We start from the raw sequence: 19,245 nt of genomic DNA on the forward strand, positions 1-19,245 counted from the left end.
TATATATAAAGTTTGTTGTCACTTTTGGAAATAATGTTTATCCTTTTTCCCTGCTTCTGTCTGCAGGAGTACAGAGGCAGCGTTAGACCTTTTGTTCATTTCAACGCAAAACATGATGCTGAACTTCTTCATAAAGCCATGAAAGGAATTGGTAAGCATGCTAAATGGGGGAAATAGTTAAATAAAAAAAAAACCTTTTCTGTAAACATAATTTTATTTAATACAGAATGATTTATAATATCCACAAAGTCCACAGTGATAACAGTAAATTTTGTAACTCACACTTTAGTTCATTAATTGAAGATTTATATTGAGATTTTTGCAGTGAGGCTGTGAAGTATAAAAGTAATAAACTGCGGTAGAAAACAACTTATTGTGATAGTAGCTGTCACTCAAAATGACATTTACATCAGCATTCAAATACACATTGAAGCTTTGCTCCAGTTCTGACCAGCATTACTATTCTGATGTATCGTCACGTTCCTCCCAACAACTGTATTATCAGAACAACCTATTTTATGTCCAATGAAGCAGAAACTATACATGTTATAAAATCATTGCCTTACTAAAGTTTAACTATGCAACAGAAATGTAGCTGCCAACATGAACACCAATTAGGTTCCCTGCACAAACATGTGGTTGTCACCTTTATTAATAATAATAAAAGAAAATTCTCTAAAATGTTCTTATAATTTTGGCATTTGGAAAATACAAATAATTTTGGAAATCCCAACTAATCTAAAACAGAAAAAGTTTGGTCTGATTTAATATCAGACAGTGGAGAAAAAGGTTTAACCATCATTTTATAGTATGTAAATATCTGGTGTCAAATGAAGCTTGATAGGACTTTTAGGTCCTTCATAAAATAGTAAGCTTAAATAAAAAAATATATAATTGGTGAACAGCATGATATGATAAAGAAATTAACATTTTCAGTGTCAATAAACTGGCAGCCGAGTTGATATTTTAGTAGTTAGCAGTTATTTGAATGATGTCCCCTGCTACAGGCAGAACGGAAATTACATATTCACATACAATCACTTTGTAGCTGCAGTCACTTTTTCACAGTTTGACTCAGATATAGATAAAAAAAACACTCACAGCTAAAGCTATTTGCTGGTCAGTGAGTCGACAAAATCAATGGACATCAGCAGATGTTTTGTACCAACAAAGGACAGTTTAAAATGAAAGAGAAATAATTTCCTCACCCAACAAACGTCATCATCAGAAACAACACCTGCAGTCGCGTTGGTGGTTTGGCTGTTGGCTCCCGGTTCCTGTCATGGCATCAGCATGAACTGTGTTTATCCTTTCTAATCCTTTGGTTGGTGAGAAATCTAGGACTTTTTCTCCCACGTTTCTTGTATTATAATCTCATCCATTCAACATCTTTCTAAGCCAAATATGTCGAATCAAGATAAAAGTGTTTCCTTTGTACAACAATACTGCATCAGATGCCAGGGATCCATGTCACACATTATTACCAATATATGCTCATCACTTCCTGTTTTCAAGAGAGGTGAGGCTACAAATGTTTGGTTGTCAGGAAGTGTTTTTAGAAAGGGTTATTATAATTAATTTATGTTTTATAAATATGATGCCCTTTAATCAAGTGCACTTGATTAGCAGTTATTACAGAGGTATCATTAGGAGGGTGACTTATAGTTAACATTAGTTACTAGCTTGGCTTTTGATGATGTCATGTTGTGATTGGTTATATTGTATTTTCTCTGTTGAAGCAGGAAAGGTTAAGTTGAATCTTTTCAGTTATTGATAACCTTGGAATAGGAACCTTTTACTGACTGATGGGAGTTTATGTTTGCTTGGAGATGGAAAATTATTTCTCCAAAGCCATCAAACTCACCCACTATTAAAATCAGCTCTATTTGGAGCATCTGAGCACAAAAACACTATATGTGTTGAAATGGAGCAAAATATGTAGTTTGTGACTGATAATTAGCCCCATTTTTAAACATAAATTATTTAAGCACAAAATAAATGCATAACTTGTAATGAATTTGTTTTACTATTATTATACATCAAAACACAGTGTCCAGAGTTTTTACAATAAATGTATTTCATGAAACTGTGTTACAGGTACAGATGAAGATGCCATTCTCATGGTTCTATCCGCCCGCAGCAATGATCAGCGTCAGCAGATTAAAGCAGCTTATAAAAAAGCCTATGGGAAGGTGAGTTCTGGAAAGTTAAAAGAAAAACTAGCAGCAACTGGCTGTCACTAACCTAAATATAGAGATAATGTTTTACTCCCAGGATGAACCTAGAAGGGAACATGTTTATACACTACTTAAAAAAAGCTAAGAACCAAGTGTAAGTCAAATTATAATTTAAAACCTCAAAGTTGATTTTTTATACCTCTGTTTAGATCCATATTTTTAATCTACTCAACATAATTCAAAATCAGCCCATAATAGTTCAATTTTTGCTCAGTTGGGATTTATTTACACCCTTCCCTGAAGTTATTCTTCCTCCATTTAATTTTATGTCCTGCATAAATTACTTTGTCCATGTTAATTAAAAAGAGACACATGCTGCCTGGAGCAAGATAGTGGACACAGACATGTTTTTCTGATATGCATGTAGTGCTAATTAAAAAAGGATTTTCACAAAACAATGAGCAGTGATAGAGGATGAAGGTGCACTCATGCATTTGTGTTGTCATATTAGTGATAATAAAAATGTGAACAGGTCTTGACTCAATGTTTACAGCCAAATCCCTAAAAACTTTCAGCAATGTCCACAACAAAAGTTTAATGCCTGTCAGCTATCATTTCAGAAAAAAACCATTTAGGTAAAATAGTCTCCATAGAGCAGAAAGCTGCACAAATTGTTGTAAAGAAACTTGGACATTTCATGCCCTCCTGTTCTGTCTCACTGTCAGTTTGTTTTATGGCCACCTGTGGAGGTTATTACTGGTTCCCTACTAAAAATAATCACTGCCTCAAGTATAAGTAGAAAAAACAGAATAAAAAGATACATGAGAAAATTGCAAAGTACCCCCCGGAATATCTTTGAATATTGCAGCATTATATCAAGCGAGGCCCTGAAAAAATTATCTTTGTTTTCAGCACTATTTCAGAGCACCTTTATTGCATGATATAAAAATCAATGGCTGCCCTATGCTGGTCATTTGGAAGAAATATATCTAAAGCCAGAATTTACAAATAAACAAATTAAAAAGTATGTTTGTTTTTTTTTCACTTTTTAAAGATATCAAATATGGTCCAGAGAAATGATCAAATGAAAGATACCTAACTATCTAGAAATGAATGATTAATTGTAGGCAGATTCAGGTTACAAACGTGACATTTAAGCTGTTAAGCAATTAAAGTATTATTCAAGTGTTTTATGATAAATAACTATTTGCTGAAGAACAGTCTGAGGACAGACATGTCTGTGAATCTGGGTGGAAGGTTAGTTCCTCTAGTAATGAGTTATTTTGTGCATCAGCTCAGGAAACAAACTTTGCACCAAGTCTATCTCCAGCGAGACATTTTGGGTGAGAGGCGGAGTCATGCTGGACAGGTCGCCAGTCTGTCGCAGTTTGTATTCAATAAATATAATTAATTTAACCTTGCTAACTCTTTTTGTGCTGGTTTAATCCTTCGCATACAGATCTATGGAAGGTTTCCTGTTCTTAACACTAGCTATCTAGCTATCTATCTGTTAAGCTAACTGTCTGACGACATACATAGCTACAGAATAGTTACACAGTAACTGCGATGAGTAAAATCTGGTTTATATTTTCATATCTTTGACATATGAGTGACCCTCAGTTCTCTTTTTTTCCAAGTGCTGTCTAGACTTTTAATTTGATTATTTCAACCTGCATCACTCATTTTGCCAGGATGACTAATACATTGTGGGTGTAGATTTCTACACAAATACGTTTATTAATGATTTCGGTCATCATGTTATTATTCATTCTGTGGCGGCAGGACTTAGTCAGTGCACTGAAATCGGAGCTCGGCGGGCTGTTTGAGAACCTGATTGTGGCATTGATGACGCCGCCGGTATTATATGATGCAACTCTGCTGCACAAGGCTGTGAAGGTAACTAAGAAAACTTTTCCTGAAATGCTTCAATTTGTCCAGGTTTCTGGTCTCATGTGCAAATTATTCTGAATTCCCAGACCAAGTAATTTGACATTAAATTTCAACATGTAAGTCCCTCTTTTGGTGTTCATTATTTAACAAAAGGAACTAGTCTAATCTCATGAAAATTACATTAAGGTGATTTTTTTCCCCTCATAGAAAAATCTATTCTGTCTTAGAAATGGATTAGATGTAATTCTAAACCTTTGGCTCATTTAGGATGCACTGACTTATGAATGGGCAAATTGGTTCACATCTCCATCTCCATGGTCGTCTGGTAGCAGCTGCTCTCCTTCATACAGCAGAAATACCGAGTGGATGTGCTGCTGCAGTAATTCAGTCATAAATGTTTAAAAATAAGTAAAATTTCTGAGGAGGAAAGAGGTGGAATTTGAAGTCAGCCCTTTTTAAAGGTTGAAATATAAGCGTGATGACACACTTGGTGCTTTTACAATAATTCAGCTGTTCTGTATTGATACTTTCCAAGCAACAAACATTTTTATTCAACAGTCTCTTGATTTCCTCTTTCTTTATATTTTTACAGAGTCTTAAAGTGGTTTTGACCAAAGATGTCCAGGCTTTTTGAAAACCCTTGAAGGTTTTTCTTTGGACCATGGCAGTATTTATTTATTTATTTTTTGTCTACTAATGCAAAATAACACTCAAAATCCAATTCAAAAATACTTTATTAATCTCAAAGGGAACCTAAACAATGCTGTAACTCGTATTATCCAAAGTGGATGCTATTTCAGAATACCCCATGTATTTTATTAACACTTTTGACTAATGTTAAAGAAAACTGTGATCTTCAAATAACTATACACACCCGTTTTATAATTAATTGTCATTGTAATTTTAGTTATTAGTGCATTGTTGAAACAATCAGAGGCAGATCATTCATGAGTAGTAGAAAATCAATTTGGGTTTAATGGAGGCTTTTATACAGTCAATTAAGTGAATTCAGTTCATCACAACAAATCGTAGCTCTAGATCTATGAAAAGCAGCCTGTGCGATTTCAGGGAGGAAGTTTACAGCAATCAGTCCTTCAGAGTAATCATCCTCAGATCCTTTAATATTCATCGGAATGTGATCATTTAAATAGAAGCCTTATAGTCTTCCATTGTTTCCAGCAACAAATGATCATAAAGCAAAATCACAGTAACATAAAAAGAACCAAGTCAGCAAATTCTTCCTGTTAATAATGTGGCACACAAACCAAAAAAAGTGATTTTGAAAATATGCACTCTTCTGTAAATCTCTTTAATCTCTTTGCTGTTGTTTTCATCCCTCCTATTTTCATAAAATCACATTCATTATGTTGCTTATGGTCAGATCTGCAAATAATTATAAATATTGGAACAGCTTGCATTAAAAAATCTGCAGAAAAAGATCTTCCTGCAGTTGGTCTTTTTCATACCTTTTTTAATATGCTTCTTGTTCTCCACAATGAAAACCATCTGTCATGATGTGTCACGTTAATGCAATGGATGACCTTTCATTTCTCTCTCTATCTGCTTTGGATCAAGGGTTGAAATTGTTTTTTCTCTAGCGCTTCACATCACCATCTTAATGTATTTTTATATTTAACATTAAAGATGAATGTTTTCTTTGGTTTTCGTCTGAAACAAATAAAAACATAAAACATTTACTGATTTTCAGCTTGAAGACATTTCTCCTTTTTAGATCACTCTGAAGTCTGATAAAAAAAAGCACATTTATATTGTTTCATACTGAGCTCCGGTATTCATGCACTCTGTTTGCTTCCCAGGGTGGAGGAACTGATGATCAGGTACTGATTGAGATCTTGGCCTCCAGGACTGGTGATCAGATTAAAGATATCATCAAAGTCTACAAGAAAGGTGATGTAATGAGGCAGATGAACAGAGAAATTATGATTACTAGAACTGCAGTCAGGGAGTGGAAACCATGATGAATTACACCCTAGAAGCATGAAACCAGTTTTGTGAAATCCCCATTATAGACTTGAAAACAGTCTTTAAACTGGTTTAAATAGTTTAAATCATCTAAGGATGAGATTTAGGTAGGTTTAAGTGGGATTGAGTTTAATTCTTCAATGATGCCAAGTATGTCTGCATATGAATAAAGAGGAAGGTTTTACCTTCAGCACAGTAAGAAACCAGATTTTAATCTCTTGCATCATCCTCTCCTTCTACATTTTTACTGTGTTATTCAGATGAAAGAGACCAAATTCTGATGCCACGGATTAGAGCTGGTCAACACAATCCTTTTCACATAACATGGAAAAAAGGACCAAAGCCAAAGAGCTGTGTTTCTCTGATCTGGAAAAAGAGACATTCCTGCTAATCAGTTAATCATTCCTGTTGTAGCTGTCCTTGGAAGATAGACCACAATCGATTGCATCCATAAGCAACCAAAAATGCTGTGAGTCTAAGCTTCCTTTTGTTTCTTTTTCTCATTTTTCCTCCAGAGTTTGGTGGCAAACTGGAGAAGGATATCAGCAGTGACACCGGAGGGAGCTACGGGAGGCTGTTGGTGATCCTGCTGCAGGTAGAGAGCGGACCGCCTGGGAAGACTTTCCTGTCATGATAATGAGAGTCTCTGGTGATCTCATTACAAAGTCATGAGAGCTTTAAGTCTGAAGTTGAGAGGTGACTGGTAGATGTGTTTTTTTTTTTACTAGCGACAGAAAGGTAATCCCACAGTTCTGGGACCTTCTCAGGATAATTTAATCTTCCCGGGTTAGGTTCAGTAGCACCCTGAGTTCATCCACACTGAGCTACTTTTGATTCTGTTTGTCACCTTGTCTCTCTGCTTCTGCACCTGCCTGTCCTCTTACATTTCTACTGTTGTTGGCTCGCCAAGGGGAGCAGGGAGGAGGGAGTGGAAGAGGATAAAATTGAAAATGACGCCAAGGTAAGAAAATACTAACATTTACATCTGCAAGCAAACTAAAAATGAATGAAGAAATGCATTGAATATAGATTGTTTTGGTTATTATCAAACAGTTTTCACATTTTGCACCAATATTGCCTCAAAACACATATATTAAAAATGAGAAATATTTAGATTTTCAAAACTGAACTAATGTATTTTAATTGGTATTATCTCCAAAAACAAAAAAAAATATGTAAACGTCTACATGACTGTAGATAAAAATTTGATTAAAATATTGGAACATCTCTTCATCACTCATTTGACCCAATTTCACCTTTTACTATATCAAGTAAGCACAGAGTAGTTATGACAACAACAAAAATACATTGTTGTATCCATGTGATTTCAATGGGACTGTATCAACAGTGTCTACTAATCTAATTCATTAACTAACCATTATCAGTGTGACCACCTTTGTTTCGGCAGTTTGTAGTTCTGGAGCATACATGATGACAGTGGCGCAAAAAGTGGGTATGCAGGGTATGCAACTCATAGGGGCACAGCACCAGAGCGGGCGCCAAAACCCCGTCTGGAGGGGGCGGTGCGCCGATGAGGTTTTCCCATACACTTCAGCGCGCCTTACGCTCCTTCACCTCGCGCACATAACGAGGTAAATGTAGCGAGTTTTACCCTTCACGTATCGAGTGAATCGAAGCTCACGGAGCGAGTGAGAGTCGCTCCTTCACCCTGACGTTCCTTACTTTGGGGAGGTGGGGGGGGCGTGCCGATCTATGTTTTTGCATCCACCTGAATAATGTGTAGTTGCGCCACTGCATGATGATAACAATAAATGATGCCCACTAATTCGGTGAAGGTAACAGTTTCCAAAAACAATGTAAAGTTCTTCTGCAGTGAGACATTTAAGACAATGAAACAGCAGACCAACAGCGAGGTCAGATAACAGAATGCACAATGATATTTCAAGAGAACCCAAGAGCTCCATTCTAGACAGTACAAGCCTCAGTTGTTTACAGACCTGACATGACAATTGTAGAAAGACAATCGAGGAAGAATAACAAATCTGGATCTTTGGAAAGTTGCTCTTTTATGTACTACCGTGTTCTTTGACCAGATTAGAAAAAAACATGGACGTCTGGACCTACGCTCAGCACCATGTTAGGTGAAAACCAAACAGAACATGTCAGCACAAACATCTCATACCAACACAGCGGTGAGACGATGACTCAAGCATTCTTTCACCTACAGGTCCAGGGCACTTTTCTGTCATTGAATTTACCATTAAGAAATCTGGGCAAAAATGTATTCTCCGGCCAAATTATGAGATAATCATAAACATTAAGTTGGGTTAGAAGGCCAAAAAACAGCAGCAAATCTGAAGCAGACAGGCAGAAACAGGAAATAATTAGTGTTTCATTTTTCGCTGTACACAAAAGGTAGACAGGGACAACTAACTCTTCCTCCATATGCTGCGCCTCTTCTTGCATCGATACAGAACATTAGTTTTAAACACAATGAGCTGCATAATCATCCTTTATAGATGGACTTCTCCCCTCATTTGCATTTTACTACTCCGATAATAGAAAGCTATTAAGCTCTATGACTATACAGATTGTAAGAAGAGACTCCCCGGACCTGCTGGGAATTTAAGAGTCACCTCCACATTAATTTGGTGACAGTTTTTACGTCCTGTAACAAGCAGCACAAACAGCTTTGAAAGGTGAAAATGCAGAGGTGCATTCTAAGCAACAATCCAGAGGACAAGTATAGTAAATTAAAGATTAATTTAAATTCCATAATCCTTTTTGCCAACATGTTGTTCTCTGAGCTTGTAGAGCAGCTAAAAGCAAATCTGTATTTGTCTATAGAGGAGCCTCGGTCAAAATGACAGTATTAACCTTTGGTAAGAGGACATCTACTTTAAAAGTCATTTCTCTATTAAGAAGCAGTGAAATGGGATCTAACACATAAAACCTTTTCATAATGTGTCTGTAAGAACATCACAATCAGCTTTTTTTAACTAAACCATTCAGTGATCACTTCAGGAGAAAATTACAAGGTTCAATGCGTTTATCAAATGATCATGGTAATTTGTCATTTCCTAAAATGTGAGTTGTATGAAAGGAAAAATGGAGAAACTATCATTTAGCTGCCGAGAAATAAGCCTAAGGTTAAGAATTTCTCTGTAACAGCAGAGAAGAAAGTGAAACACACTTATCCTCGGGTGTTTCTGGTCAATGTGAAGCCCTTCATTACTGCTGTCACACCGGCTCTGCCAGGTGGCTGCATATGTGTGAACACAGGTGTGTGCTCTGCCATTACAGGACCTGTATGCCGCCGGTGAGGGGAAGTTTGGCACAGATGAGGAAAAATTCATCACAATTCTTGGCAACAGGAGCTCTGAGCATCTCCTGAAAGGTGAGGTTTGGCATTATAATATCAGAATGCTCGCTCGATGGTTGCTGCCCTTTGATAAGCAAGGTGGCCCAAATCCCCAGATCTCAGCAACAACACAGCACAGATCCAGGTATTATGGTGAAATGCACAACAGCCTCAGCCTCAGCAGCTCTCCTGTGGGGCAAATATTGTTTACTGGAGTTGCAGGTCACAGAGGCAGGTGGTGAAAGTTTGAGTGGTAACGAGTCAATCTGAGGACATAAAGTGAGTTAGGTATGAAATGGATGAGTTTGGACAGCAGAAAACTCTGTTGGGTTTACACACATTTTATTTTATTTTTTTTACTATTGAGAAGTTCAAAATCGGAACATAGTATAAACATTTGAGCCTGGAAAACTGTTGATATTTTATAAAAAATTTGAAACACAAATGTCAAATGCAAATATGATAGTGATGTAAAAGTTGAGAGAACATTGTTTGCATGAACCACTGAGACATTTTCAAGTCTCAAGTAGATTTTCTTTATCCCTCTGACAACCTATATTGGAAAGCCTTCAAAATGTCCTTATTTTCACTTAAACTTCAATGTTTTCCTTCTAAATAAAACATATAACTTTGTTAGTTTTTGATGCGTACAAGAAGATCTCTGGCTCTGACATAGAGGAAAGCATTAAAGGCGAGACCACTGGGAACCTGGAAGACTTACTGCTCGCTGTAGGTAAGAACCAATGACAAAGACCAATACTCCCTCTGAGTTTTATGATCCTGACAAACACATTTTAGCAACATTTAGACTTGATAGTTTAACACAATTTCATCTTAACACTTTTTAAATTAAATCTCTTGTTCATTTTCTCCACAGTGAAATGTGCCAGAAATGTCCCTGGATTTTTTGCTGAGAGCCTCTATCAATCCATGAGGGTGGGTACCGATATTCCATCCACACACTGCAAATATAAAATGTCTCTGCCACATTGGGAAACTAAAGGACCAGTTGCAAATTAAATAGTAGAATAAATAACAACACTGGTATTTTCTTCCACTCTCATTGCTGGTCAACCTTCCTGTCTAACTCTCCACAAGAAAATAAAGGTTCCTAAATCCTGCGTATATCAGGGGTCCAATGTAATACTGTGTAACGTCATAAGCTATTGCTAGCATCTGTATATTTTCTCTCCAACTTCTCAAACTTTCTTTTAGACCCTTGAAATTGTCTTGATTTGGATTTCTCAAAATCTTTTACAGTTTTTTCTTTGAATGTTGGCCACATCCTCCCCCACTTAAATTGCTTTTGAAGTAGAGTCACAATCATCGGCCTTTAGTCTCCCTGCAATCAATTTGTATGTGCAATTTGGAGGTGTGTGTAAGAGGCCTGGGCATGGCATGACATTTTTTCTTCTTAGAAAGTGGGTGATGCTTTGTTAGACCAGAAAACCACATTACTCTGTTGTAGAAAAGTAGAAGAAAATAAAGGAGTTTATCCATAAAAGATTACATCTAATTCGCAAAACAAAATAAACTTGTCAGAGATTATTTTTGTAACTTTTAATAAAGGTGCCCATCTTAACTTTGACCATCTGTTTTATTGGGTATATTTAATGTTCAGCGGGCTGGAACTGACGATGACACCCTGATGAGGATAATGGTGTCCAGGAGCGAGGTGGACATGTTGGACATCAGAGCAAACTTCAAGAAGATGTATGGACAGTCTCTTTACACTACCATCCAGGTACAAATCGCAAGAATTCAAAACGTCAACATTATTTAGTTTTTTAATAAACACACTAAATATTCCAGTCCCCTTAGAAAAGACAGTAGGATGTAAAATCATCCATCTTCCAGTTTTCACCTTGCCTACATGGACACATCCATCCTGTGCATGGAGCTGGTTGCGGTGTGGGTGTGCTGCTGGTGTCACTGCTGTGATGGAGGAGGGATTGCTAATTTACTTTAAATGTCTTGTTCGCTGTGATGGGACTGCTTTCCTGCTTCTCAACACGCTGAAGTGAATTAATCTTTTCCCCTGGGACCAGATGTTCCTACAGAGAAGAATTATCACTCTCTTTCTTTGTGAAACTCCCAAATCTCTGAGACAGAACAGATAAATTACACATTAGCGAATAACCTTTGAATAAATGGAACAAAATGCATTCTTGATTATCATTTCATTTAATTGAAAAGCTATTATCTTTTGAGTTATCCTGTTTATAAAATCATTTTGATAATTTTTGAAAAGGTTTCAAAAATGCAATTTTTTTTTTTACAAAAAAAAAAAATGTTCTCACTCACAGCTGCCGTTTTGTGTCAGTTATTTTATTCTTTATACTCAAAGTTCCCACGATTGCCTTTTACCCTCCTAATGTCATTTTAATTGTGTGGCATTTTGCTGTATTAAAACAGGAGGTTTATCTCTCTGAGCTGCTAAAAGCTCATACAGACGTGGGTTTTATATCAATCAATATATATGTATATATATATATATATATATTCTTCATATTGTAACTTTTCAGATACAATATGAAGATTTAATTTAAATTAAATTTAACTAAGGTGGAAACTTAGGATTTAATTTCTCTTTTGGATCAGTAAAGTATTTTTGAATTTGAAACGTATGGCCATGATTGCAAAAATCCAAATAGACAGCTCTTATGACAATGCAAACTTTTTATAATACCCAGACCAAACTGTCTGGAAATCGCAGACAATTTTATTTTTTAAAAGACGCTGGAGTTTGGGATAATATATTTGCCTTTTATCATCAATAGAAGACAGTTTGAGCTTTCTCTTTCCCTCTCTGCTCTTCAGTCCTGCCCCACATCCATTTTTCATCCATCATTCAATCTTTTCAACTCCTCTGAGATTTGGGATTGTAGCTCAGAATAATTGTCCAAACATTGTCTTAGGCCAAAAAGTTGTGAACAAAAGTCTAGAAAAGAACAAATCACAACAAACATAACAGAGCTACTCCAACATGCTGCCACCATATTTCACACAATTCAAGAAATATCAAGAAGTTACTAGAATTTGTTCCAGAACTTTGCTCATTTGCTGCTTTCATTTAAATTTCTGGTAGTTTTTTATAAATTTATAAATTGTATAAAATGTCATTTTCTTTGATTCTCATTTCTTATTTGGGTAAGAACAGTTTGAATTGAATAAATCGAAAAGAAATTAGCTTTAATCATGACATTATATGTTTTTATTTCCGAGGTGGAATAGTGAAGGAATTTCAAAAACAGAAATTTGGCATACATTTAAATTTATTGTGGATTTTCTTAAAATCGCAGAGTCAAGATTATTCGTATTTGATCAAATATACAGATTTACCTCAATTAATATTTGTTTCTAACATAGTTGCACAGAAAAAATACAGGCTATTTTTTAGTCATAAGCAATATTCTGGTATGATTCTAGTTGGATATTTGATACTTGAAGAGCTCATTAAAACTGGTTGCTTTCCTGAAAGGAATCTATGTTTGAAACATAGTTCCATTTTTATCTTTATTTAGTTTTTAAACTGAATATGGAGTTGTTCCAGATGCTTAATGTTAACCTGTTTTATTTGTTGATGTGTGTTTAGGATTATTCTCTTGTTGGAAAACTAATTAGGAAATAATTTATTTAAAAAATGTACCAGTACCGAAGGCAGCAAAACACCTCAATTTGATGCTACCTCCACTGTGCTTGACATCTGTTTTACTTTATCATGCCTGAGATTTTGCAAAGGTCCTGGCGAAAGATCCTAACTAAACAATTTAAATATGTTTTGTCAGTTTTTATAAATAAGAGTGTGCAGTATCTTCAATCCACCCTGGAGAAATAAGAAAATAATCAAAGGATTAACCAAATTTGACATTCTTTCCCCGGATGAGTGTTCGAGCTTCTAAACCAGTAACCTAAGTTTGACAATTTTGCATAAATCACAACTCTTGACATATGAAGAGTCTTTTCTGCCACGGCACGATTTTCCCCCAGATGTGAAACAGTTCTGCCAGAAAGGACATAACCAGTTTGAGCTTGTGTGTTCTGCTGGAGGGTACATCGCCATGTGGAGAGGAGGAGCAGGATATCCAATCATGGATCCCCACACCCACACACATGTCACATTAAGAGTCATTGTTACATCCAAAGTGTCTCTGGAAAAACACTGAAGGGAAATTGATCAATTCAAACACAAAAGGAAGAAGATTTTTCTGCCTGTGACTAAAAAGGGTTCCACATCTTTTCTTTTTTTCTTTTTGTAGGAGGACACAGCAGGAGACTACCAGAAGGCGTTGCTGTACCTCTGTGGTGGGAAGGATTAATCATGTTTGAGGGATGAGACAGTTCTACTCACAAGGGATTAGATATCGATCCATCTTCTTTTTCCTTTCTGACTTTGCTATTGATTGAATATATGTAAATTATCCACATATCACTTTAGACAGCATATTTTCAGGATGAATGTCGCATACAGTCTACTTCATACGTTCATTATCAGCAGCCCTTTTTGTGATCAGTGTTGATGCAGACTTCAATTTAAAATGGAAAATAACGAATATTATCCTAGATGATAAATTAATCTAATGTGGATCAGCTTCAACAAGCTCACATTCATGGCAATTGGTTATCTCTTTTATGCTTTTTTTAGAAGTTAAATCAGCTCACAGAAAATAATACTGCTGATCAATTATTTAAGCAACATGTCCAGAGCACTGCTGCTGTCATTAATTACAAATGAGATGCTGAAATCCAAACCTGCTGTCAGTAATCAATAAGTAATAGAAGGGCATTACACACTTGTTGGCATAAATTAGGACCTTTTCATGAAGGCACACGCAGTAAGCAACCCACAGGAGATGACAAACGGTCCACTTCACTGAAGCTCAACCACAAGGTGGCAGCAAAGTTCAGAATCTGCCCCAAATCTCAGCGCAGTGACCCAACAGAAATTAACTCTCCACTGTAATAACATTTGTTTTTAACTTAATATGCTTATTGAAAGTATTTAAAGTTAAATAGGTTCCATTGTTCTTAAACTGTAAGAGATTTTATGGGTTCATCACAAAAAATGAACCCATAAAATAGTTTAGTGTAGTAAATGGTTTAATTAAACAACTATTTAATTAAATAGTTATTTAATTAAACTATTTCATTAAACATTAAATAGTTTAATGTTTCTCAATGTCTTTCTGCTTTGTTTGTCTATTTCTTTATATGTTACTGATTTTCAAATCTAATACGTATAATCTTTGTGAGCATTTAAATAAATTATGAAGCATTGCCCTACAGGTTTCCTGGAATATCCTCTGTGTTTCAGTGTTTTATAGTTCCATTATAAAGATGTGCACTATGACTTTCATCAGCTGTGGAGCATTTCGCACTGCAACCAGCAGCACCAACTAATCACACATGGTATCGTACCAATAGTACATTCTTGTGCAGTTTCATTAATTCTTTTAATCCTCCTCACCTGAGGCTCTGTTCAAACCTCAGTCGTACTCATACAAAGGCATTCATATGAACATTCAGGCCACACACACACACACACACACACGCACACGCACACACACACACACACACACACACACACCCACACACACACACACACACACACACACACACACACACACACACACACAGTCCCTAATCTACTTTGTGTTAAAATGTGTTGGAGTGTGTTCTCATTTATTTTCAGTTTGACCGACTGATATTTGTCAGCCAATCAGGAGCTGCAGGCAGTCACACCACCTGTAACTCCACATTTTGCTGGGTCCACACTGCAACTCTAGCTTTGTTTCTAATGTTTCAGAGTAAACTTTGAAGAATTTGTGGTGTACAGTAGGAACTGAGATTATTTTTTCATTAAACTTCTCATGTGATCAGACCAGGATTGCAAGGAAGCCATAAGTTGCACAAATGCAAAGAGTACATTTTTCTCAAGTTTAAGCCACATTTCAAGCATCAATTCAAGACTTTAACTCTTACAGAGCAACAATTAGTAAGGTCTTTAACACACTGAGTATCCACTGCAAAATAGTCAATCTCTAATTTACAAACACATCATATTAAAAGCAATACATTTACTTAACATGGTCTTACCACCCTTTAACAAACAAAGATGTTCCCTGGTTTTCTGCTCAGTCAGAGCCCTAAGGAGAGATAACTGAAGACGAAGCCTGAAACGTCCACGCGCCATAAAAATAAAAAGTTAGAAATGTGCAGAATCAAGCACAAAAGAAGTGATTTTGTAAGCCTGTGTTGTGCAATTATTTGAAATATCAAATACTTGTTTCATTAAACACATGGAGTCATCTGTTTAATTCCTGGAAATATCAGTTCTCTGTGTGTTGGTAACTTGCCAAAAGGTCGGCTCAAGGTCAAGGATGAACTGAGAGGCCAACGCTGGACCAGGTAAGGTTGTTTAATACTTTCCTATTTATTTTTAGTCTGACGAAACTTTTCAGTTTTTTTAAAGAAATTTATTTTTAAATTAGAGTTAAACCCCAGAAAGCAGATTCTGAAGGTTTCAAAGGCTACAAAGAGATTTAGTAGTTTCTTGTTTCTAGATGTTTCCTCCCAAAAAGTAATACATTTTATCTCTATTGAGTGTAAGGTGGTAAGTATTAGTCTTTCTTGTTTGTCAAACATCAAACCAACCTTTATTTATATTTAAGTGTAGAGAACTGCTTGAAGTGAAAATAGCATAAACTACTATTCAGACACCTTTCTTTTAATGGACTGCACCCGTAGAGTATTTTGAGAAATTTGTTTAAAAAAAAACCACACACACCAGTTGTGAATCAGCAGAATACTGCAGCTGGACTGCAACCATCCCTACACCCAATAAGCACAATAATCATTTGCAATTCAAATGGTATAGTTTCCATACTCATCCTAAAAAACATTATTTGCAAGTCTGTTGTTTGCCCAGCTTTCAGTTTTTGATAGGTGTTACTAAAGAAATATTCTATTCTATTCTATTCTATTCTATTCTATTCTATTCTATTCTATCCTATCCTAACCAACCTTCCCAGCAGCAGTGGTGTTCTGCTTTCAGCAGGTGGGGTTTTATTGCATTGCCTGAAGTAAAATTCCTCCCTAAGTACCCATTTGGATTTCCCGGTAATCCTCCTGACTTTGTGACTCCCCTCTAATTTTCTTTTCTCTTTAGCCACATTGCTTAAGTTTTTCTTTTTTTTCTACAATAACAAATTTCCAACAAAGAGCAGAAGGGATCCTGCTGAGATTCTGAACTCGATGGATATCAGCTGTAGGGATTGCATTATGTTTCAGCAGGAGTTCAGGACTAAATCAAGAGAAAAGTATAAAGTTATTCCCCTCCTAAAATCCCAGCCTGGCCTCATGGTTTCTGAAAGTCTGCTTTTCATTGACTGCTGAATGCTGATATCCACACTCTGCGTGCTGCGGATGACTCAAGTATGAACAGATTATTACCAGCAGGAACTTTAAGATACATAAAGACCAAAAGGAGACAAATCTAAAAATATGCAGCCTGAAAATAAAAAAATAACATAGTTTATAAAAGCTGATGTTTATTTTCTAATGTAGATTTTCAAGGTTGAAATGTGTCTAGAAATTAAACTGAAGCCCTCTGATTGAACTTGATATTACACATTCTGGCATAAAATTACATAACATTACCCAGCATGGATACTTCACACCTAAATACATTTGAATTAATGTAACCGAGGGAAACATACAAAATTAAAAAATAAGATTAATAACTAATCTGATAGCTAATCTGATAACTGGCTAGATACTTAGGGTGCTTTCACCAAACTGCCTCTCAGCTCAACGCCCCCAAACAAAGTCAGGTTTGTTTGAGGAGGTTTGAATGCACAAACTCTGGTCTGCCTACAAACCTACAGCAGGTTCAGTAAAAGTGAACTCTGGCACAGGTTGATCGTATATGTAAATGGCAAATAATATAACCTGAAAAAAAGTTTCACCAAGAACTGAGCCTTGGGGTACACCTGCATTAATTTTTCAAAACAATAATTTCCCACAACTGCTCACAGGCTACAACCAAAGATTTAATCTGCTCAGAAACACATATTTCTGATTACCCATTACTTATTGTTGTTTAATATATGAAGTGCCTTTTTAATATCCAGTACTGCTTCATCAAGAGTCCCCATTAAATAATGAAGATGAAACTTAGCTTGTGTGAACGGCTATGATTTATTTTGGATGGATTTAATTGTTCATCATCACAACGGGAAAAAAATGACTTTAAAGTTCACATAACATTTCAGTTTCTATCACATAAATACATATTTGTATGCAAATAGAGTAAACAGTGTGCAGTGACTATCACTTTCCAAGTTAAGTCTCTTATAATCTTTTTACAAGACCACCAGCTACATGAAGTATACACTTAAATACTGTATGTTCTGAAGTGACCACACAAGCCAAGCTTGTTTCTATCTCAGCAATCATAATTGTTCACCATGGTGGAAAAAAATGTGCAAACACTAGACCAGGAGTCGCTGCAGAACTCTTTGGCCAGCTTCTTGTTCTTGGGCAGGCAGGATTTGGCGGCTGTGACTGGAGCTGCTGGAATGTAAGGCGAGGGAGTCACTGTCTTCTGGACAACTACGAGCCTAAAGTGAGCCTCTCGGGGGGCCTGTTTGCACACGCCTGCCCTCACCAGTAACTTTTCATTATGACAGAGGCTGTTTTGCTTCTTCAGAGCCCTGGTAATCTGCTTCCAGTAGAGCAAAGTGTTGGACGTATATTGGGGACAAAGAGCTGGTCTGGCCACATATCTACAGTTGAAGCTCTTTTCCCCCTTTTTGCAAGTAACGAAGAGGAACAACGGATCATTGTCTGTTGCAGTCCAGGTGCAACGGGAACCATCTTTGGTGACCAGTTTGTCTCCAACAGGTTTCACACGGCTCAGTCCTGATCTTTCCTTACGATGTCCTCTGTCCCCCCGTCCTCTACGTCCGTGGCTCTTCTGACAGCTGCCCAACATCATCTGATGGGAAACACAAGCGAGCACCATCAGGATGGCTATGTTGGTGAGAAGAGCCATGGAATCCACAGAACACACCCTGCAAAAGAATTCATTAGAGATTTGACCTAATATCACTCACAATGCACTTTTCTCAGAAAACTGTTTTAAGCCTCTATTAGATTAACATTCTGGAAGAGATGAGAGAATAATCAAACTTTTTGAAATAACATTTCACTCCTATTTGAGTTTGAGAAACTGAGGGAGTGATTTACAAATTAGATTTACACAAATATTGTAGGTTGATAAAAGAGAATTTGTTTAATCTGAGTTCAGTTTACATTAATATATGTATAACACTTTAGCAAAAAAAAAAGAGGTTTTGCTGCTGATTTAAATACATGTAAAATGATAACTATTATGCAAAAACAATATTCTAACTTTACAACTTTCAGTGCTAGAAATACAGATACTAATTTTTAAAACTCTTAAATGTATGCATGTCTATAATAACATAATGTTATTAATTTGAAAGTAATACTAAGTGTTATGCTAATGCATCAAATGAATCAAATTTATTGTAGATAAAATACAACTAAAGACTTTTTCACCAGTAACATTGGTGGAAAAGTTCCACAGAGCAGGTTTACTGGAAAAAATTGGTTAAACTTACTTGGTGTTTTCAGAGAAAGTTCAGTTTGCTGTCCTGACACATTTGAGCTCTTGTCTTTTCTTGCAGGTTGCAAATGCTGCTGCAAAGTCAGCCCTCCCCTTCAAACCCAGAGCCACACACACACTATGTATCAAATACAAGCACACACACCCACACACACGCATGCACACGCACGCACGCACACACACACACACACACACACACACACACACACACACACACACAC

The 19,245-nt window shown here is 36.4% G+C and overlaps 2 protein-coding genes across 3 annotated transcripts in view; one reads left to right on the forward strand and one right to left on the reverse strand.

The window, feature by feature from the left end:
* The window catches only part of anxa5a (annexin A5a), a 16,376-nt gene extending 1,721 nt beyond the window's left edge, over positions 1 to 14,655 (forward strand). Inside the window, exons 3-13 of the mRNA XM_008421106.2 lie at positions 67 to 151; positions 2,098 to 2,192; positions 3,960 to 4,073; positions 5,885 to 5,975; positions 6,566 to 6,645; positions 6,961 to 7,011; positions 9,315 to 9,408; positions 10,010 to 10,105; positions 10,250 to 10,308; positions 10,994 to 11,116; positions 13,632 to 14,655. Of these exons, the coding sequence (XP_008419328.1) occupies positions 67 to 151; positions 2,098 to 2,192; positions 3,960 to 4,073; positions 5,885 to 5,975; positions 6,566 to 6,645; positions 6,961 to 7,011; positions 9,315 to 9,408; positions 10,010 to 10,105; positions 10,250 to 10,308; positions 10,994 to 11,116; positions 13,632 to 13,691 (948 nt within the window). The 3' untranslated portion in view covers positions 13,692 to 14,655. The remainder of the gene's footprint in view (positions 1 to 66; positions 152 to 2,097; positions 2,193 to 3,959; positions 4,074 to 5,884; positions 5,976 to 6,565; positions 6,646 to 6,960; positions 7,012 to 9,314; positions 9,409 to 10,009; positions 10,106 to 10,249; positions 10,309 to 10,993; positions 11,117 to 13,631) is intronic.
* A 2,897-nt stretch (positions 14,656 to 17,552) lies between these two features.
* On the reverse strand, positions 17,553 to 19,166 carry fgfbp1a (fibroblast growth factor binding protein 1a). 2 transcript variants are annotated; one of them, XM_008421105.2, is made up of 2 exons: positions 19,020 to 19,166; positions 17,553 to 18,370 (listed from the first exon to the last, which is right to left on the reverse strand). In XM_008421105.2, exon 2 carries the CDS (start codon positions 18,368 to 18,370, stop codon positions 17,819 to 17,821), a length of 552 nt encoding a protein of 183 aa, XP_008419327.1. In that variant the 5' UTR covers positions 19,020 to 19,166; the 3' UTR covers positions 17,553 to 17,818. The 2 variants fall into 2 exon arrangements, with proteins under 2 accessions (XP_008419327.1, XP_008419326.1); XM_008421104.2 differs by having other exon boundaries at positions 17,553 to 18,446; positions 19,020 to 19,165.
* Between the last annotated feature and the right edge of the window lie 79 nt (positions 19,167 to 19,245).

The sequence above is a fragment of the Poecilia reticulata genome, linkage group LG10, assembly GCF_000633615.1.
Source record: "Poecilia reticulata strain Guanapo linkage group LG10, Guppy_female_1.0+MT, whole genome shotgun sequence".
In the NCBI taxonomy this organism is placed as follows: Eukaryota; Metazoa; Chordata; class Actinopteri; order Cyprinodontiformes; family Poeciliidae; genus Poecilia; species Poecilia reticulata.

Excerpts from the sequence above, each read along its gene's own strand:
- fgfbp1a (XM_008421104.2), bottom strand. The coding sequence starts at position 18,427 with ATGGCTCTTCTCACCAACATAGCCATCCTGATGGTGCTCGCTTGTGTT.